This window comes from Arachis hypogaea, chromosome 19 (genome assembly GCF_003086295.3).
Source record: "Arachis hypogaea cultivar Tifrunner chromosome 19, arahy.Tifrunner.gnm2.J5K5, whole genome shotgun sequence".
In the NCBI taxonomy this organism is placed as follows: Eukaryota; Viridiplantae; Streptophyta; class Magnoliopsida; order Fabales; family Fabaceae; genus Arachis; species Arachis hypogaea.
The window spans coordinates 40,338,867-40,357,183 of record NC_092054.1 but is presented as its reverse complement, the minus strand read 5'-3'; the positions used below and the strand labels follow the sequence as shown (position 1 = coordinate 40,357,183).

Sequence of the window (18,317 nt, the reverse complement as noted above, 5' to 3'; positions counted from 1 at the left end):
CTGTTACGGCCTGGCCCAAAACCCGCGCGGGTCGACCCGACCCGAGTTCGCGCCGGCCCGATGGTTCGCCCTCCACCCGACCCGAACACGTGTCCCGTACGGCTTGTGCACAGCCGTGTGACAACATCCTCGAAAGTGTGGGCCTGCCCACTGGAAGGGCCCACTACTGGCATGTATATAAGGGGAGACTGGCTCTCCCCCCAAGGTACGTCATATCCACACATCATTCCCTCTCCGCCTGCACATATTCTGACAAGGGCGTCGGAGTGTCTTTGCAGGTGGCACCCCCCCTTTTCTCATCAGAAGTGCTCGGGACCTCGCTCACCCGGAACCAGGAAACCACGGCCAGACGAGCTCCTCCACCGTCCGGTACCCGACCTACCGAACAGAAAAGATGAATAAGAAAAAGAAGAAGAAGAAAATGGTGATGATGATGACGGAAAAAAAAGAAGTAGCAACAAAAGTGAAGGAGAAAGAAGAGGAAGAATTTTGAATTATGCAGAACTTATCAGTACAAATTTGCTGAAAATTCTTAAACAATATATATAAATGTCTTAGTTTTACACCGAAATTTGTTATAAATACTCAAAAATATTTCCTTTGATGCAAAACTCCTACATTACATTCAATTCAAACCATCAACGATGAACAGTAATTTTCACAAACAAAAACAACATTATTCACCTATCGAATCATAAACTATTAATGAAAATATTAACTAGAAGAACCACACTTCAACCACTTGATTGGATTCAAAACAATAATCCACTTTACTTTGGTTCAATTGATAATCTGAATTTGAATCATTCATTATCTTCGACAACGAAATAACTGTTCAAAACTGATTTCAAAAACGTAGAAAACGAAGAAAATCGTGAAAAACAAAGAAAGAAAACGCAGAGAACGAACGAAAAGAAGCGCAAAAATAAAAGAGAACGTAGATTGAAAACGCTGAGTAAATTCAAAAAAGAAAATAAAATTCTTTCAAAAAAACACTGTTATATATCCGCGCATTAATTGAAAAGTTAATTAAATAATAATGCATGAGATGAATTAAGTTAAAAAAATTTATATAAATTTGTATATATAAATGACTTATATTTAAAGACATATTCATTTAAAAAAGACTTAAGAGTAACAGGACTAAAATTTATATATCCCAAAATAAAAATTTTAATTTCAATCCGTAGCCAAACAAGTCACCCAAAAAAAAAAAAAATCAGTAGCCAAACAAACAAAATCATCCTAAAAGCTACCTTAGAACTTTCAATTGACTCCTAAAATAAAAATAAATAAATGAAATACCGTTCCCCCCTTACGCATCCGGTGTTGTAATTGTAAATTCGTTGTCATTCCCTTGGCTTCGTCACAAGACGGACAACACCATCCCTCCCACGTTTGTAGCCAGCCAGGAGGGTGTTTCTTCACTTCAGTATTGGAATTGCTGGATCTCAATTCCAGACACAAACCAAGCACAAGCAGCAGCAAAAGAAGAACAAGAAACAAAGAAAACAAAAGAAGGAAAGAGTGATTCTATTATATCTCCATGGCGATGGCGAGAGCAAGCTCTGGGCTACAATACCCAGAGCGCTTCTACGCCGCGGCCTCCTACGTCGGATTGGACGGATCCAACTCTCCCACCAAAGCTCTCACCGCCAAGTTCGCCAAATCCACCGCCCTCCTTCTCTACACTCTCTACCAACAGGCATTTCTCACTCTCCCTCTCTTCGTTCCCTTCTTCCAGATCTATTGTTTTCATAACCAATGATTCTCGCCAATTAATCTAATTCGCTGCATTTACGCCACCATTGCTTCTGATCCAATGCGCACGGATCAACACGTGTCAGCGCCAAAGAGAGAACGAGTTGTTGATTTGCCTGTGATTTATCTTATTAGTTCTGGCTTCCTTAGCAATATGGGGGGTTTTTTATTTGGAAATTGAAGTAGGGTTTGCTGTTTGAGGAGTTCGTTTAATCTTTCTTGCTGAGTGTGTGGTTTGTTTGTTTGTTTGTTATTGTAGGCTACTATAGGACCTTGTAATATCCCGGAACCGAGTTCGTGGAAGATTGTGGAGCATAGCAAATGGGCAAGGTTGGTTTCTGTGCTTTCATCATTCCTGCCGCCTTTCGATCTATGCAGTTTCTATGTAGTCACTCTGATATCTGATCCATAATCCATTTCCTATATGATGTGTTCGTGTGTAATTATCATTCATTCCATGCTGCTGATTTTATCTTTTTTTTTTTTTTAATTTTCCAATTATTGTTATTCTTGTAATATGAATTAGTCGTTGCACATCATTGTCGTGGATATCATTAAAAGTTGTTGTTGGTTGACGATGCAGCTGGAACCAGCTCGGAAACATGTCTTCTACAGAAGCCATGCGACTATTTGTGAAAATATTGGAGGTGCCATGCAAATTTGTTTATTTCACCATTCTTACTTGGTATGATTTGGAATGTTTGCTGACTACTTTCACCCTTAAAAAATCCTTTTGTCGTGTAGGAAGAAGATCCTGGTTGGTACTCGAGGGCATCTAACTCATTTGTAGAGGCTGAGCCTGTTATAGATGTTCAAATGAATGTGGGTATTCTTAAGGCTATATATATATATATATATATATATATATACACACGTTTCATCTATACTCTGCAAATTTCTGTATAGGAGCTTTGCTTGTTATATTTGTCTGTCTATTTAGGCATGCTGCATGCATGCAGTTCCTTGCAACTGACAGATAGTTTACATATTCTTTTGAGTCATGTTATGGTTTAGTGGTGTTTCCATTTAGGATCTTTATATTTCAATTAATTTAAGAGATTTGTCTTCTTAAAATTATATCAAAAGAATATAATGAGAAGATAATATTTTTCTGCACTTCTGCTACTGTCAAAATTGTAATTTCCCCGTTGTCATATATTGTTGGTTTTACAGCACAATTCCAAAGTTGGACCAGTAGTTGAGAATGGGAACTCTTATCCGGAGACAAAGACTATTCCAACTGATAATGGGAGTCAAGTTGGAACCCAGGATAAAGATGTTGTTGTTGAAGGCTTTAGTTCAGTTGAAGTCTATGATCAATGGATTGCACCTCCAGTATCTGGCCAACGTCCAAGGGCCAGATATGAGGTATTGGCTCATGCAAAATATTAAAAAAAATATATTTTTCTTCTTCTCTAGCTTTACAAGTTTATGCTCTAAAACTTGTATTTTTTATTTTTTCCTGAGCTACTGTGTTTTTGTATGTTCAGCATGGGGCAGCAGTTGTGCAAGACAAATTGTATATATATGGTGGAAATCACAATGGTCGTTACCTTAACGATCTTCATGTAAGCATATGTTTGGTATCTTTGTTGCATGAGTATTTTATATCTAATATTGCGTTGTGTGATGTTTATTGAAATCGCAACGTTTGCAAGTTGTGTACGATTTACTCAGTTACCTGGAAACAAATACAGGTTCTAGATTTGAGAAGTTGGACTTGGTCTAGGGTTGAGGCTAAGGCAGAAGTTGAGTCTACAAACTCGTCATCCTCACCAATGTTAACCCCTTGTGCTGGTCATTCACTGGTTTGTATTTAAAACATTTGAAAAACTCTGCGTAATCTTATCTGCTATATTCAATGAGTTTTTATTATTTGCTAGAACTAATTCTAGAATATTTTGGATTATGATGATGAAAACATTGTCACAATAGATTCCATGGGATTCTAAGCTTCTGTCAATTGGTGGGCATACAAAAGATCCTTCTGAAAGTATCCAAGGTATACAGCTATATCTCTCACTTTCTTTTATTTTGCCATGGTGGGTGGGGGTGGGGTTTAGGAAAAAAATTATTATTAGAAGAGAAGGCATCTTCTCAAAGAAACCTCAAATAGCAAAAAAACCCTAAGCAGATAAAAGTACAAAGTTATGTGCTTATGTCAATTCTTTCCATTAAATCACTAATGGCTGGCATCACATCTATCCAAAGCTAAAAAAGGGGCGGCCTAGTGCTCAAGCATCCCGCATTAAGCTGGTCCAGGAAAGGCACACCCAAAGGGTGTCATGTAGCCAGCCTAATTTGATAAATACATTTGGGGATGATTCCTTGGCTTGAATATGTGACCTCAAGGTCATATGGAGACAACTCAACCATTGCTCCAAGGCTCCCCTTCATCTGTCTAAACTCTAAAAGATAAAACATGTAAAACTGGGATACTTGAAATTTGAAATTTTTGTTTGGACAAAATTTGATGGTTTACATTTCACTTTAATGACTAATGGAAGGAAACTCCAATAGCCTGATACTATTATTTCATTCAACAATTATTAAGGTGAAGAGAAATCAAGACTATTGGGAGTGATTAAAGTTGTGAACATACATAGGTGAAGCGAATACGTGAAAATTGTTATTACCTGTTTTTCCATTCCTTTGGGATGTTTTATTCATCTATTTTATTTATGCTTGTGAATATGGTTTTCCCTGCTTCTCTGTGGCTTTTATTATACCCCTGGATTTCTTTTTATTGTCATAATAACAATTAAGTGTTCTTACTACTAAATATTAATGGATATTATTATATAACAGTGAAAGTGTTTGATCTGCAAACGGCAACTTGGTCAACTCTAAAGACTTATGGGAAACCCCCGGTATGTATCCATTATTTTTCCTTTTATGCTTATTAACCCAAAAGTCTTGGAACTTCTGAACTTTATTTTAAAATGTGATTTGTCGTGATTGCTTTTCAATAGCTGCCTGGCAAGAGTCACAGTGATGGGAATGGGACCCAGAAAATATACGTAGTGGGCAGAAAAATAAAAATAATATATAAGAATAATAAAATATTATGACAAACAACATTTATTTTATTATTATTTGACTTTTGTATTGAGATGTTGCGGTATATTCTTTTCTAACTTTAATTTTAAACCAAATTTATAAGATATCTATCATTGTTTATAGTTAAATTAAATAAGACAATGTTTTTGTTCACTTAAAACTCAATAGGATAATTTTTATTTTAGTGTGGAGGCAAACATAATATTTTAATGGGGACAAATATACATACACCCGTAGTTTTTAATAATTTTGCAAAATTTAGTTGCATCTGGATATGTAATAAAGTGTTGATCTTATTATGTTTATTATTATTTTTTATGTCAAGTAATTATGGTAATGGACTTTAAAGTTCCCTTTCTTGTGTGTTTTCTAGGTATCACGTGGAGGCCAATCAGTTACTTCAGTTGGAAAAACCTTGGTGATATTTGGTGGACAAGATGCTAAGAGAACTCTCTTGAATGATCTGCATATTCTTGACTTGGAAACCTTGACATGGGATGAAATTGAAGCTGCGTAAGAAGTTTCCTGTACCAATGCTTTCTCTTTAACTGGTTACTTATTTTGGCATCTCTTTTTCTTCTGTTGTTTGCACCTCCATGTGCACACAGAAGAGAGGGTTGGGGGAATGCAATGCTAGTTGTCTTGGGGTGTAATCTAAAAATTTAAAAGTCATATAACGAATTGATGTTTTACTGTGTTTTTAAGTCATTGCTTATACCAAAATTTGGCTTTGATGCATGATATAGTTACTCGCTTTTGTCGGTAGTGAATATGAATTTCCCTGGTTTTTCCTATTCTGTTTATGAATAGAAATGAATGTAAATGTTAATTAAGTCTCAATATGCAGTGGTTTGCCTCCTTCTCCGAGGTCTGATCATGCTGCTGCTGTACATGCTGAGCGATACTTGCTTATCTTTGGTGGGGGCTCACATGCAACTTGCTATAATGATTTGCATGTTCTTGATTTGCAGACTGTAAGAAAATTTACCTCTTCTGTGGCTGTGGACTATAAAAGAATTATCTTATCTAATCCTCTGAACTTTGCAGATGGAATGGTCTAGACCAACTCAACTGGGTGAAAAACCAACACCACGTGCGGGACATGCTGGTGCTACAGTTGGCGAGAATTGGTTCATTGTTGGTGGGGGTGACAATAAGAGTGGTATACCACTTTGCAACCTTGTCACTTAAAAATATTTCATCTTGGGTGGAATGATTTTTTCTTGTATGAACATTGCTTATTTGTGGACAAATATTTTTTGAACTCTTGTAGTATGCAAAGAATGTTTATATTGACGCATCTTTATGCATGCTGTTCATCATGAAATAAAGTTTACAAGGAAAAGCATTTTTGTTGGGGTAACTTCTGATATATGTATCTATATATACTATAGAAAAGTATATGTATCTTGAATGTTCTATATCTATAATGTTCGTTAGAATACTGACTATATATATGTGTGTGTGTGTGCGCATGCGTGTGTGTACGTGTGTAGATGGATGTGTGTGCGGCACATTTGTGTGTGTGCGCGTGTGTGCACGTGTTGTGAATTTATTGAGGATCTTATTGTTGCTATATATAACTTATTTCAAGTTCTCTTCCATGCTATTCTGCAGGGGTCTCAGAGACTGTTGTGTTGAATATGTCTACGCTGACTTGGTCAGTGGTAACTTCTGTTCAAGAGCGTATTCCTGTTGCTAGTGAGGTACTTTTCTGAGTGACTTGGGGACCATTCATTGTGGAAATATTCCAAACAATGAACTCTGTCAAAACTTTTAACCATTGAGGAAAAATAACCATTTGAAGTGGATATTGTTCTATGGTGGCAAATACTGTTATCAAGTTTTCCATTTTTGAAATTCATTCTTTAGTTATAAATGTTTACCAGGTTGCATGTGCTGTGGTATAGTTTCTAACCGTTGTTTTTTGTTTAGTTGGTGTTGTCTTCAGCTAATATATACCTAGACCATTTACCAATTATTTACTTCCATCTGCTTAGGATAATTAAAATGTTTCGCTGCACAGGGCTTGAGTTTGGTTGTCAGTTCATATGATGGTGAAGATGTACTTGTATCATTTGGAGGATACAGTGGCCGTTACCACAATGAGGTAGATTGATTTCTATTCCAAAATTTTAGGTCTTTTCTGTTTTACTTTCTGCTTTTGTTTTATCATTCTGCCTCCCTTGATGTAGTTTTATGCCTTCAGGTCTATGTCCTTAAACCAAGCCACAAATCAACTTTGCAGTCAAAATTAGTTGAAAATTCTATACCAGATAGTGTTTCTGCAGTGCACAATGCTACAAATGCTACCCGAGATGTGGAGTCCGAAATTGAAGCAGGCAATGAAGGGAAAATTAAGGAACTTGTCATTGACAATGGTGATTTTACAGTATGTATTACTGCAAAGCTTGTCCTTTGTCACTTTGATCATCATAGATCAACATGTACAGCCCATTTCATTGGACCAGTCAGTAACATTCACTTATTGTTAATGTTAGGACTGAAGCAAATATAATAATTAAAAATCATTTGGAAGCTTATAAGAAACTGCAAATAAAACAGCTGCACTATATAAATGTATTAGATAACTTTCACTTCATTGCTTGGACCATTCAACTTTTATACATAGATTATCTCCTCAATTGATGCATTTCATTTCAATTCCTGCTAATCACTGTTTTGATATTTTGGGTGTACAGAAACCGAAAGGGGATCTTCTAACAGTCCTGAAGGCTGAGAAAGATGAATTGGAAACAACACTCAGCAATGAGAAGTTACATACCCTTAAACTACAGCAGGAGTTGGCAGATGCCGAAGCTCGCAATTCTGACCTTTCCAAGGTAACTGACTACTTAATTATTGAAGTTCCATTAGTTAACCATTGTGGCAAGCTACTATGAGGTGGATTATTGGTTTGATCAAATAATTTCACCATGCTGTGGCAACTCCCTTATTTGATGTAGTCCTAAAAAGGACTTGTTAATTTGGAAAGTGTTAAGCACCTAAAGAAAGTGGAGATCACACCTTAAAAGCCAATTATTTAGGGGGAAGAACCATTCAAACTTTAAAAACAGCATCTAATATCCCATACTATTAGATATAAGACTTTTGGCATCTTTTAATACCCAAGTCCCTAACAGAAAGTGTCCTGTACTTCCTTCATAATTTCTTATTTTCCCTTTTCTATTCCTTTTGGAAGGGAGAATATGTGAAAAAACAGTGTTGATCAAAATATATTAATAAATAAAAACTGAATGATCTATAAACCAAATTTGAATGTCATTTATTCTTTTATAATGCCATCGAAGTTTCCTCACTTCTCTTGCACTGATAATGCAGGAGCTCCAATCAGTACGCGGTCAGCTTGCTTCTGAGCAGTCAAGGTGTTTCAAATTAGAGGTATGCAGTATTGCTTCTGAAAATCATCTTTTTTATCATTAATGTTTCAAAGTAGAGCAGTTAAGGTGAGGATTTCTCACCCTTTTGTATATATTCTCCTTCTAATTAGATAAATCCAAAAACAAATAAATTAGAGTTATGCATTAATGCTTATGAAAGCCTCCCTGGGACATTATGAGGAAGTGCTTTTGAACATTTGCTATGACAGTGAAAGTGACAGCATGAAATGTATACCCAAATCTTTTTATACAGTGGGTAGAATTTAAAATATGATGTGTGTTTAAAGAACAATCCATGGTGAAATCTCTAACCTTATGTTGCCTAAATGAAAAACAAGAATGGTCCACTTTCCCCATTTTCCGGCTAGATTTGCAGGTGAGAGTGGTTTTTGATATTATAGTTAGTCTCTCTTAAAAAGTCACCAGCCGTTAAGTAATTGCTTTCTGGGATGAACCATTGGTTACAATCATTGGAGTGAAGTGATCATTATTCCCGTTATGATGCACTTATTGTATTGTGCAAAATGTAGCTACTTGTAGGTAAGTTATTCAGGAAACACGACGTGCAACGATAACCATGTACTAAGTTTTTCATAGAGTTGCAACTCAAGAAAAACCTTTCATGTGATCAATGAGAACTTGTGAAGACAACAATTAAAAACAGTATAATCTTGTTTTCTGATTTGTATTTCTAAGGACTTGTGATTTCTCTTTCTATTTTGTTTTCATTTTTAATGTTTTTAGCTTTTAGGATATTGAGACAATTTAAAACAGTTCAATCCTGTTTTCTGTTTTTAATTATTTTCACTCTCTTTCCATTTCAAAATCCTGAAAATAAACATAGGAAATGAAAACAGAAACCAGATAGGAATTTTCCGTTCTTTGCTAGAAGTGTGTGGTCATATAACTTCTATTGCTCAAGCTCCGTGGTACCTTATGATGAGGTTGGCTCATAGGTGACTTGGTGAACCATGTTTATATGAAAATCATTATAGGATGATCCCTCTGTTATTGTCATCTTTATGTCTCTTTCTCTGATTCAAAATTTGTGTTTGTCTCCTTTTTGTAATGGATGAAAGTATATGAATTTTCTTACTGAATAGAGATATTGGGATCACAGGTTGAGGTAGCTGAATTAGGACAGAAGCTCCAAACAATTGGTACATTACAGAAAGAACTTGAACTCCTCCAGCGGCAAAAAGCAGTATCGGAGCAGGCCGCCTTGAGCGCAAAGCAGAGGCAGGGCTCAGGTGGCATGTGGGGCTGGCTTGCTGGTACCCCCCAAAGCCCGAACGCAGACGATGACTGAAAGCGCAAATCTACCCCATTAGCTTAACTGGGTTTTGTTTCAGTTGCCAATTAATTTTATTTCCAATACAATTTTTGGTTTGTTCACATTTAGCTCATTTTTTTTGGTGATGGAAATAAGATTTTAGCTGCTGTTTTGCCAAAAGGAAAACCCCCTTGGGGTTCTTGCAGTAATACATATATTAATATATACATGCAATGTAATTTAGTTGTGTAGCTCTTCATATATGACTTTTAGTCCAGGACAGTGCATGTTGTCAATTATTATTATTGTTGTTCGTATTGTTCCAGTCATTAACTCATTATTATCATTTGTATTCAAGATGCATACATGATTCAATGAAAGCATATATATTCTTTGTTTTTGGCGTGCTGCAATTATTTTATTTCATTTTGAATAATTCTCCATATCCAAGCAATTTTACATCCAAGTGATTTGAGTTATGCGTTCCTTTTTCCTGTTTTCTTTCCCCCCTTTTTTTATTTTTCAATTTTTTTACCGTCGTCACCTACAACACCTCTTCCTCTTCTTCTCTCCTCCTATTGGAATTTCGTCCTCTCTTTCCTTTTCATTCTTCTCCATCATCATTATCATAATCATTATCGTTATTGTCATTGTCTTCTTCTAATATGTATCTTCGTTATCATCGAATTCGAATTTATATAATGAACAATTTTTGGTTCATTTAGTATTATACAATAGTTTTGTTTTGAGCTAATTTTCGGTTCATTCGAGACGCATGTGTTTTTGAATTCGAATTTATATAATGAATTATTTTCGGTTCATTAGATTTTGTTTTGATAATATTTTTGGTTCATTTGATCACCACAGAGAATCAGAATCAATAAAGATGTTTATGAAATGTTGGTGATGACGATAATGATGATGGAGGAGGAAGAAGAAAAGGAAGGAGGAGATCAAAGAAATTCAAATAAAAAAGAAACAGGAAGAGGAGGAGGAGGAGATGGATGTGTGATATGGTGGTGGTGGTGACGACGACGATAACGAAAAAAAGAAGAAAAAACAACAGTAGGAGGAGGAGAAAGAGAAAGAAGAAGAAGACGAAATTTCGCAGTATAAACTAAATAACTTGAATATAAAATTATTTGGATGTATAGCAAGACTCTTTTATTTTTTCTGTCAAACACTCACGGTTATGCATCAAGTCATAGATTCTAAGGAAATGATTAAGATTAGAGGTAAGTCGAGTAATTTCGTGAGCCAGTTCAATTTATTTTTTAAGAAAATTAAATAAGGGTTGTGAACTTGTGATAATCCCAGACTTGTGGTTGTCTGGTTGAGTGAAGGGATTTATTTATTTTGCAAAATGTCACGAGTTTATTATTAGCCTTTTTTTTTAATCAATGCGTCATTTTTTCAAAATTTAATACTAAAATATCATTCTTTTAAAACTAATTATTCATATGTCGTCCTTCAATCATAATTAAAAATGAAACAGCAAGTCAAGTTATCATCTAACCAAAAAAGTGATATTTGGGAAATTAGTTTTTAAATGGTGATATTTTGATAATAAATTTCAAAAAATTTCGAGTAATTTTGTGAGCCAGTTCAAGTTTTGAAATTAATTTTTAAAATTTTTGGTTAATTATTCCATTTGAATAAGTGTTTATAAACATTGAATTGAACTCAATTCTATCTAAAAAATAATAAAAATTGACCATCGTAGAGAATTCTAAGTCAAAAAAATGATTTTATTATTATTTTTTTAAAAAGAAATTAACGTTCAGCATAGTATATGAAACTAGCTAAAGTATCCCTAAAATTGAAGTTGTTTCTGAAAGGAAAAAGCAGAAATTTTGGTAATTTTAAAATATAATTTTGTAACATTATTATGTTTTTCCTACTTGACCTCTATTAATGTTATATGAATAATTATTCTGTAGTATCAATTTTAGTAACTTCATCACATGAATTGTTTTTGTTACACTCTACAAAAGTTCGATTATTTTAAAACAATTTGTTAGCTATAGCATCTAAATATATAGGGTAGCGTTTGGTTTTGGGGTAGGACACGGAGACATAGACAACACTTGTTTAAAAAGTGTTTGGAAATAGAGACATGGACAGTGGATATATTGTCTCTGAGACAGTTTTTTATACTTTTGTGTCCACTCTTTCACGAAGGACAATGATGGACACGGAATTTAAAAGAGTGGACACGGACAATTTTATAAATTTTGTTTTCCTTTTTTTTCACTATTACCCCTTCTTATTTTTCCTATTGCGTTGTTCAGAGATACTTTTTTCTTCCTATTCTTCCTCTATCTCTTTTTTTTTTTTTTCAGGTACTCTCTCCTTTCTATAGAATTTTTTATTGGGGGTAGATAATTCTTTTCTTTTTATCGTTTTACTTCAATACCATTTTAACCTTATATTATATTATTTGATTTATAATAAAAATAATTAATCTTGAAACTTTTGAAAGATAAATATTAGCAAAAGTAAAATTGATCTTTTAAAATGCTAAAAAATAATTTATAAATTATAATTGATTTTATATAATTTAAAGATAAATAAGTTTTTTATAAAGAAAAATCAGTTTTTAGATAAAAAAATAGTTTTTTTTAAATAAAAATAGATTTTTATATGTAAAAACTAATTGTTTTTTCATGTAAAAATGGATTTTTTTAAAAATTAATTTTTTATTTATAATTAATTTGACTTATTAACTTAAACAAAATTTTTTATTAATCAAACTCAAATTTATTTTTTTGTTAATCTTAACCATATGTGTTCCTACATATTAATAATAAATTTTAAAATAAAATAATTATATTTATAAATTTTATTTTAATATAAATACTAATATATTTTTTTATTAAAATTTTTTGCCTCTTCAAATATTTTTTTCAAGTTCCGTCTGTACTCCTACGTACTCTCATTTTTTATTAAATTAATTTGTATTGATGTAGAAAATTTGGAATCACAGGGCTATTTTAGTCATTTCATATAATATTTTAGTCTTATCCATTTGTATCCAAACATAATACTAGACATTACATTAGTGTCTTGTCCATCATATCCAAACACAATACACAAAAGATAATTTTTAGTGTCTCCGTCCTATTGTCTCCGTTTCTGTCATGTTCTGTTCTTGTCTCTGAAAACAAATGTAGCCTAGAAGAGTAAAGTATCATTTTTGTGCCCAATATTTGGGATGTTGTTTTTAATGTTTAAATTTTTCTATTTAAATTCCTAACGTTTTAAAATTGGCTCAATGTTGTCCTGCTATTAGAGATCTCTTGATAGAATTGATGACGAGATAAAATTGAGACGATTTTTAAAACATTAGGGATGTAAATAGGAACGTTGGAGACAAAAACAATACATAGAAATAAATTTTAATTTTATCTTTCAATAATATCAATTTTTTATGGTACATAATTATTCAATTATTTTTTAATTACATCTGAGTAAATTACACTTAATTACGTTACTTTCATTCTAAATAAATTTATTTTTTTATAATTTTACTTTTAAAGATTTTTACTCTTAAACATTAAAGAATTTCGATACATTAGAGACAAAAGGTATAATTTATACTTTATTGTATATGTATCTTTTTTATCTTTTTCGCAAGTTTATGTACTAGTCATTTTACAAACATTTCATGATGAGTAAAAATCTTTAAGAATAAAATTATAAAAAAATAAATTTATTTAGAATAAAAGTAATGTGATTAAGTTTAATTTACTTAGATGTGGTTAAAAAATAATTAAATAACTACGTACGGTAAAAAAATTGATATTATTGAAGGATAAAATTAAAATTTATTTTTATGTATCGTTTTTTTTTTTTCAACGTTTTCGTCTTATTTAAGTCCCTAAGATAAAGAGACTCACCGCAACCTCTTAAAGTGAGTATGGAGAGACTATGCCATTTGAACTATAACTCATTGACAAAAAAAAAGAAAAAACAAAAATAATTTTGATAATTATAATTTAAGTTTTTGAATTTTTTGAAAACAAATTCTGAATTTCATAAGTTGGCATCAGTGTTCTTATTATTATTATTTTAAGATTAACATGTGTTTATTGGTGATAATATAAAATATATATTAAAAATATTTAGAATTAAAATATAAAATATATAAATATTTGAAATTAACAGTTTTTTCAAAAAAAATAACTATTAGGTACTCGGCAGAATTCTTACTTAAATAAATTATTAGAATTTGGCTTCCACCTTTTATACTCGTATTTTTTTCTTTCAATTCCACTGTAGGGCTGCATGGATTTCCGGTCTTTTAATATCCACCTGAAGGAAACCAGCGGCCTTGGCGGCGGGAAAAAACGGATTTATGCCACGGTCTCCATGGTTGGAGGCTCTTCTCCAAAGCAAAAAGCTTCAATAGAAAATCACATCCCCAAGTTTGGATCATCATCAATTCGTTCTTGTTTCTTGAGATTTTATGTAGAAAACACCAAGCTTCAGTACAATCAGTTGGTGCTTATGATTCAAATCCTTCAAAAGCGAATCTTGCGCTGCGACAAGGTGATAGGCGAGGTTTGTGTCTCACTCAAGGAGCTCTACGACGTGTTCACTACGAACTTCGGTTTTCAACCCATTGTGATGGTGAAGACTCTTGGAAATAATAATAAGAAGAAGAAGAAGACAGTACCACAAGGTTTTCTTTGTTTCACCTATAGATTTGGTGACCTCCCTGCGGGTTTTCATTATCCTTTGATAAGGACACCAAGTCGCGTAACCCCATCGGCTCCATGCCTGGAATATCTCACGGATGAGGCGTGAATCTTATAGGTGAAAGAATGAATTTTTTCTGAAAAATTTATGATTTTTGTTATGTGTTGATTTCGCACTAATGTTAAGCCAGGCTGTCACTGCACTTAAGCCAACTTCTCATTGGTAATAATAGGTTTTCTTAAATTTATAATAAGAACACTTAATGCTTCATCACTGGACATTCTTGAGTCTTGACTATACCTCAAGTGTTCTCTTTGTTTCCAATTTGTGTTGCGTTAATTACCGCATTATTTTTGTATGCCTTTGTAAGTACCTCTTATTTTTAGATATAAAAATGAATAATTGAATATACTAAAAAGAATCAAAAGCAAAAATTACGTACTATTTTTCTTTTGCACACAATCTCAGTACTTATTCCCGTGGTGGCAGGCTTTTTTTATATTTAAATAAACAAATCTATTATTTACCCAAATAAATTAGACTATAGAAATTTAGGGGAGATTTATTAATATTAATATACACATTTAATTAAGATTACATGGTTTTTCTTAGTACTGACAACGAAAACAAGACATAAAAATTGCTTATTTTCGCACATATAAAATGAAATAAATTTTTCCTCCACATTTTTTATTTTATTGTCAGCAAAAACAGAACTAGTCAAATTTTAAAATACAAGCATCTAAGACTAACCGTATTTTTCTTAACTACCCTATCTTTTATTCACACATTTATTTTATGAGTTTTGCTAATTTATATCCTAAAGATATAAGTTAAGAACACCATAAAAAATATTTTATAAAAATTATTAACAAGATAAATTCTTTTACATTTTTAATACATTAAATATATAAAAAAATATTTAAAAAATTATTATTGTACACTTAAATATGTTTTTAGAACAAGTTAGTTAAATTTTTATTTTATTACTCTTCAACAAAAGATTATACACCACACAGATGTGTTTGGAGGCATGTTTGGGAGGCACGGTGCCTTGAAATTTTTGGATTTCTAATTGATACTAGTTAAGTAACCCTTTTGGACATGTAAGTGTCCGATTTACAGTGATCATTCTTCATTTACTATCATGTCCATTGGTAAAGCCATAAGATTTCCGCACATCATTTGAAATTTTGAATGGTAGCTCTTGTAGTTTTCTATGTTTTGTTGATGGTTTTTCAGTTGTATAACCATGTAGAATCTCTCCAACTTATGTATCTTAGTGCATAAGTCACTGACACACCGGAAAATTTGATAGTGCTTATTTAAGCGCCGTTAAATCGATAAAAAAAAAAAGGAATCTATTCTATTCTAATTAAAAGGGGCTAATATGAAAGGAGGCTCTGCTAGGGTTTTCTTCCAGAAAGAAGATATGAAAGAACGAAGTACTAAAAAAGTCAAGAAGTACTAAAAAAGTCAAGATGCATGAAGAAGTTGACTTGAATCAATCTAGTGACTGCATGGATATCGCCTGGCATGGTTCCTGAAGAGGAAAGCATGAATATGGATGACATTGATGAAGAGTCTCCAGATCCGGAAGATCGCTGGTATAAGGACGATCTTGAAGACAGGCCTTTTGATCTGTGCCCTACCATTCCGGTATCGAAGGAAGAGTTTGAGGACTGGTGTAAACTGTGGCGGAATGCTCTTATCATAAAATTCTTAGGCAAGCGTGTGGGATTGGCATTCCTAGAGCAACGTCTCCAAAGAGATTGGGTAAAGAAAGGTATGATACATGTTATCGATATGGATTGTGACTATTTTCTTATTCATTTTTCAGATGAGGAAGACTACTCACACGCGCTTTTGGAGGGACCTTGGATGATTGCCGGACACTATCTCATTGTGCAACGCTGGAGACCTTTCTTCCTGAAGTCAGAGCACCATGTTAGGAAAATTGCGGTTTGGGTTCGTATTCCAAATCTGCCAATTGAACTCTACAACTACCGTTTTTTATGGCGAATAGGATCGGCTATTGGCCATATGCTTAAAATTGATCGGAATACTTCCATCCACTCAAGAGGAAGATTTGCTCGGATATGTGTGGAAATTGATCTTGCTAAGAAACTTGTTCCACGTATCTCGGTGCTTGGTAGTGAATTGAATATTGAATAAGAAGGACTTTACCAAATTTGCTTTTCGTGCGGTCGATATGGGCATAGAATGAACCAGTGTAGTGAAACAGTAGTGGAATCCGTTGAGCACCGGGGATCGGAGTGCAACGGGGATCAACAAGAAACTAATAAGGAAAGTGGAGATACTAGTGACCAAATAAGCAAGTCCGCAGAATCCGAAAGGCAACATGAAGCTTAGGCAAATCAAAACTCTCCAAATTTTGGCCCATGGATGTTGGTGCGGAGGCAAATCAGGAAGAAAAAAACACCAATCACGTACGGAAAGGGAGGAACGGTCCATTCAAATGTTAAAAGTGGAATATCTGGCAGTGATGATATTGTTGTGGATCATGTGAATCATGAGGAGGGGAGTGGCTCTCGCTATAATATCCTCTATGAAGAGGAACCAGGTGGCACAAACATGCATGACATGCAAGAAGAGATGGATGGGCAAGCTCCTTTATCACAAGATGGGCTCCATGTAGCTAAGGCCCAAAATTCTCTTGAAAAATTCCAATCCATATATAAGAAAGTTCTCAAATAGGGAGCTAGTGAAAATTCACAAGGAATTAGAAAACAAAATCATGTGGCAACTGGGCCTAGGCCCACTGAAAAAGAAAACAAATTGAAGTCCAAATCCATGGATCAAGACTCACCTAAATCAAAAGAACCAAAGAAGGAACCGTTGTTGAATCTCCTCAAGCGAAGCTTCCCGAAATGGTGACTCGTGTAGAGAAGAAACAAGAGATGGCAGCCATGGAGATGGTGATGCTAGAACACATGAGGTATCTTTAGGGTGAATAGAGAGAGGCTTTTGAGATATCTAGAAGGAACTCACCATTGCTTGAAGCACATGTGGTAAAAAATAGTTTTCTTACTCAAACCCAAAATTCCACTCTTTTATTGAAGCCACCTGACCCAGGGACCGGGGTGGCGTCATCTTCAAACATGGCAGTGAGTGCTAGTGCTGATAAGGAATCTATTTTGACTAAAGAAGGGAATTCTTCTTTGGGTAATGTTATTCGGGTGCAGGGGATATCTCCCCAGCTGTGAGTTTGGTCCTCTGAGACCCCTCTTTTAATTTTGTTTTTTAATGTATATTATCTCTTGGAATTGTGGGAAAGCGGGGAGTAAGTCGTTCCACTCTCTTATTCAAGATATGTGTAAAGAATACTCTGCTAGTTTCATTATTTTGCTCAAAACTCATGTGAGCGGTGTTAAAGGGAAGAACATCAGGGATAAGATTGGATTGAATGGGTCCTTCATTGTGGAAGCTACTGGTCATTCTGGGGGCATATGGTGTCTTTGGGATGATAGTATTTGGAATGTTTGTGTTTTGGAACATAATAATCAATTAGTTCATCTTAAAGTCTCTTGCAACAACTCTGATTTTTGGTTGCTTTCTGCTTGTTATGGGAGTTCGCAACGGGTTAATAGGAGAGCGCTGTGGAGCAAAATTCGATCCTTAGCCGATAACATTAATTTCTCTTGGTGCCTCTTGGGGACTTCAATGCCTTACTCCATGATCACGAAAGGCAAGGAGGATCTAATAAAGTGAATTCGGGTGCTTGCAGTGATTTTCAAGAATGTATGTCTGATTGTGGCCTTATTGACTTAGGCTTAATTTGGTTGGCCTTTCACTTGGAAATGAGGCAATCTTGTGGAAAGATTGGATAGAGGTATGAGTAATCTCAATTGGCAACTTACCTTTCCTGAGGTGCATGTCAAACACCTTCATCTTCTCAAGTTGGATCACTCCCCTTTATGTCTCAACCTTGCTGTGAGTCCGGATTTGAATAGAGGGAGAAGGCCATTCAGGTTTCTTGCAGCTTGGTTTTCGCATCCTGATTTCAATAATCTGATTCATCAATCTTGGCGTATGGAGAGTTCTTAGTCAGAAGGCCTGGCAAATTTCAAGAACTCCCTGAAGAACTAGAACTATAATGT

The 18,317-nt window shown here is 34.2% G+C and overlaps 1 protein-coding gene across 1 annotated transcript; it reads left to right on the top strand.

The window, feature by feature from the left end:
- The first annotated feature begins 1,182 nt into the window (after window positions 1-1,182).
- Window positions 1,183-9,893, top strand: LOC112775604 (acyl-CoA-binding domain-containing protein 4). Its single transcript, XM_025819354.3, has 18 exons — window positions 1,183-1,705; window positions 2,021-2,091; window positions 2,345-2,408; window positions 2,506-2,583; window positions 2,935-3,129; window positions 3,252-3,329; window positions 3,459-3,569; window positions 3,697-3,763; window positions 4,570-4,631; window positions 5,195-5,334; window positions 5,669-5,795; window positions 5,869-5,983; window positions 6,439-6,527; window positions 6,848-6,931; window positions 7,031-7,213; window positions 7,524-7,664; window positions 8,164-8,223; window positions 9,343-9,893. The coding sequence occupies exons 1-18, from the start codon at window positions 1,547-1,549 to the stop codon at window positions 9,529-9,531; spliced, it is 2,013 nt and encodes a 670-aa protein (XP_025675139.1). The 5' UTR covers window positions 1,183-1,546; the 3' UTR covers window positions 9,532-9,893.
- Window positions 9,894-18,317: the final 8,424 nt, after the last annotated feature.

Excerpts from the sequence above, each read along its gene's own strand:
- LOC112775604 (XM_025819354.3), top strand. The coding sequence starts at position 1,547 with ATGGCGATGGCGAGAGCAAGCTCTGGGCTACAATACCCAGAGCGCTTC. Across the intron at positions 3,130-3,251 it reads GTCCAAGGGCCAGATATGAG|CATGGGGCAGCAGTTGTGCA; the intron begins GTATTGGCTCAT and ends TTGTATGTTCAG. Across the intron at positions 8,224-9,342 it reads CAAGGTGTTTCAAATTAGAG|GTTGAGGTAGCTGAATTAGG; the intron begins GTATGCAGTATT and ends TTGGGATCACAG.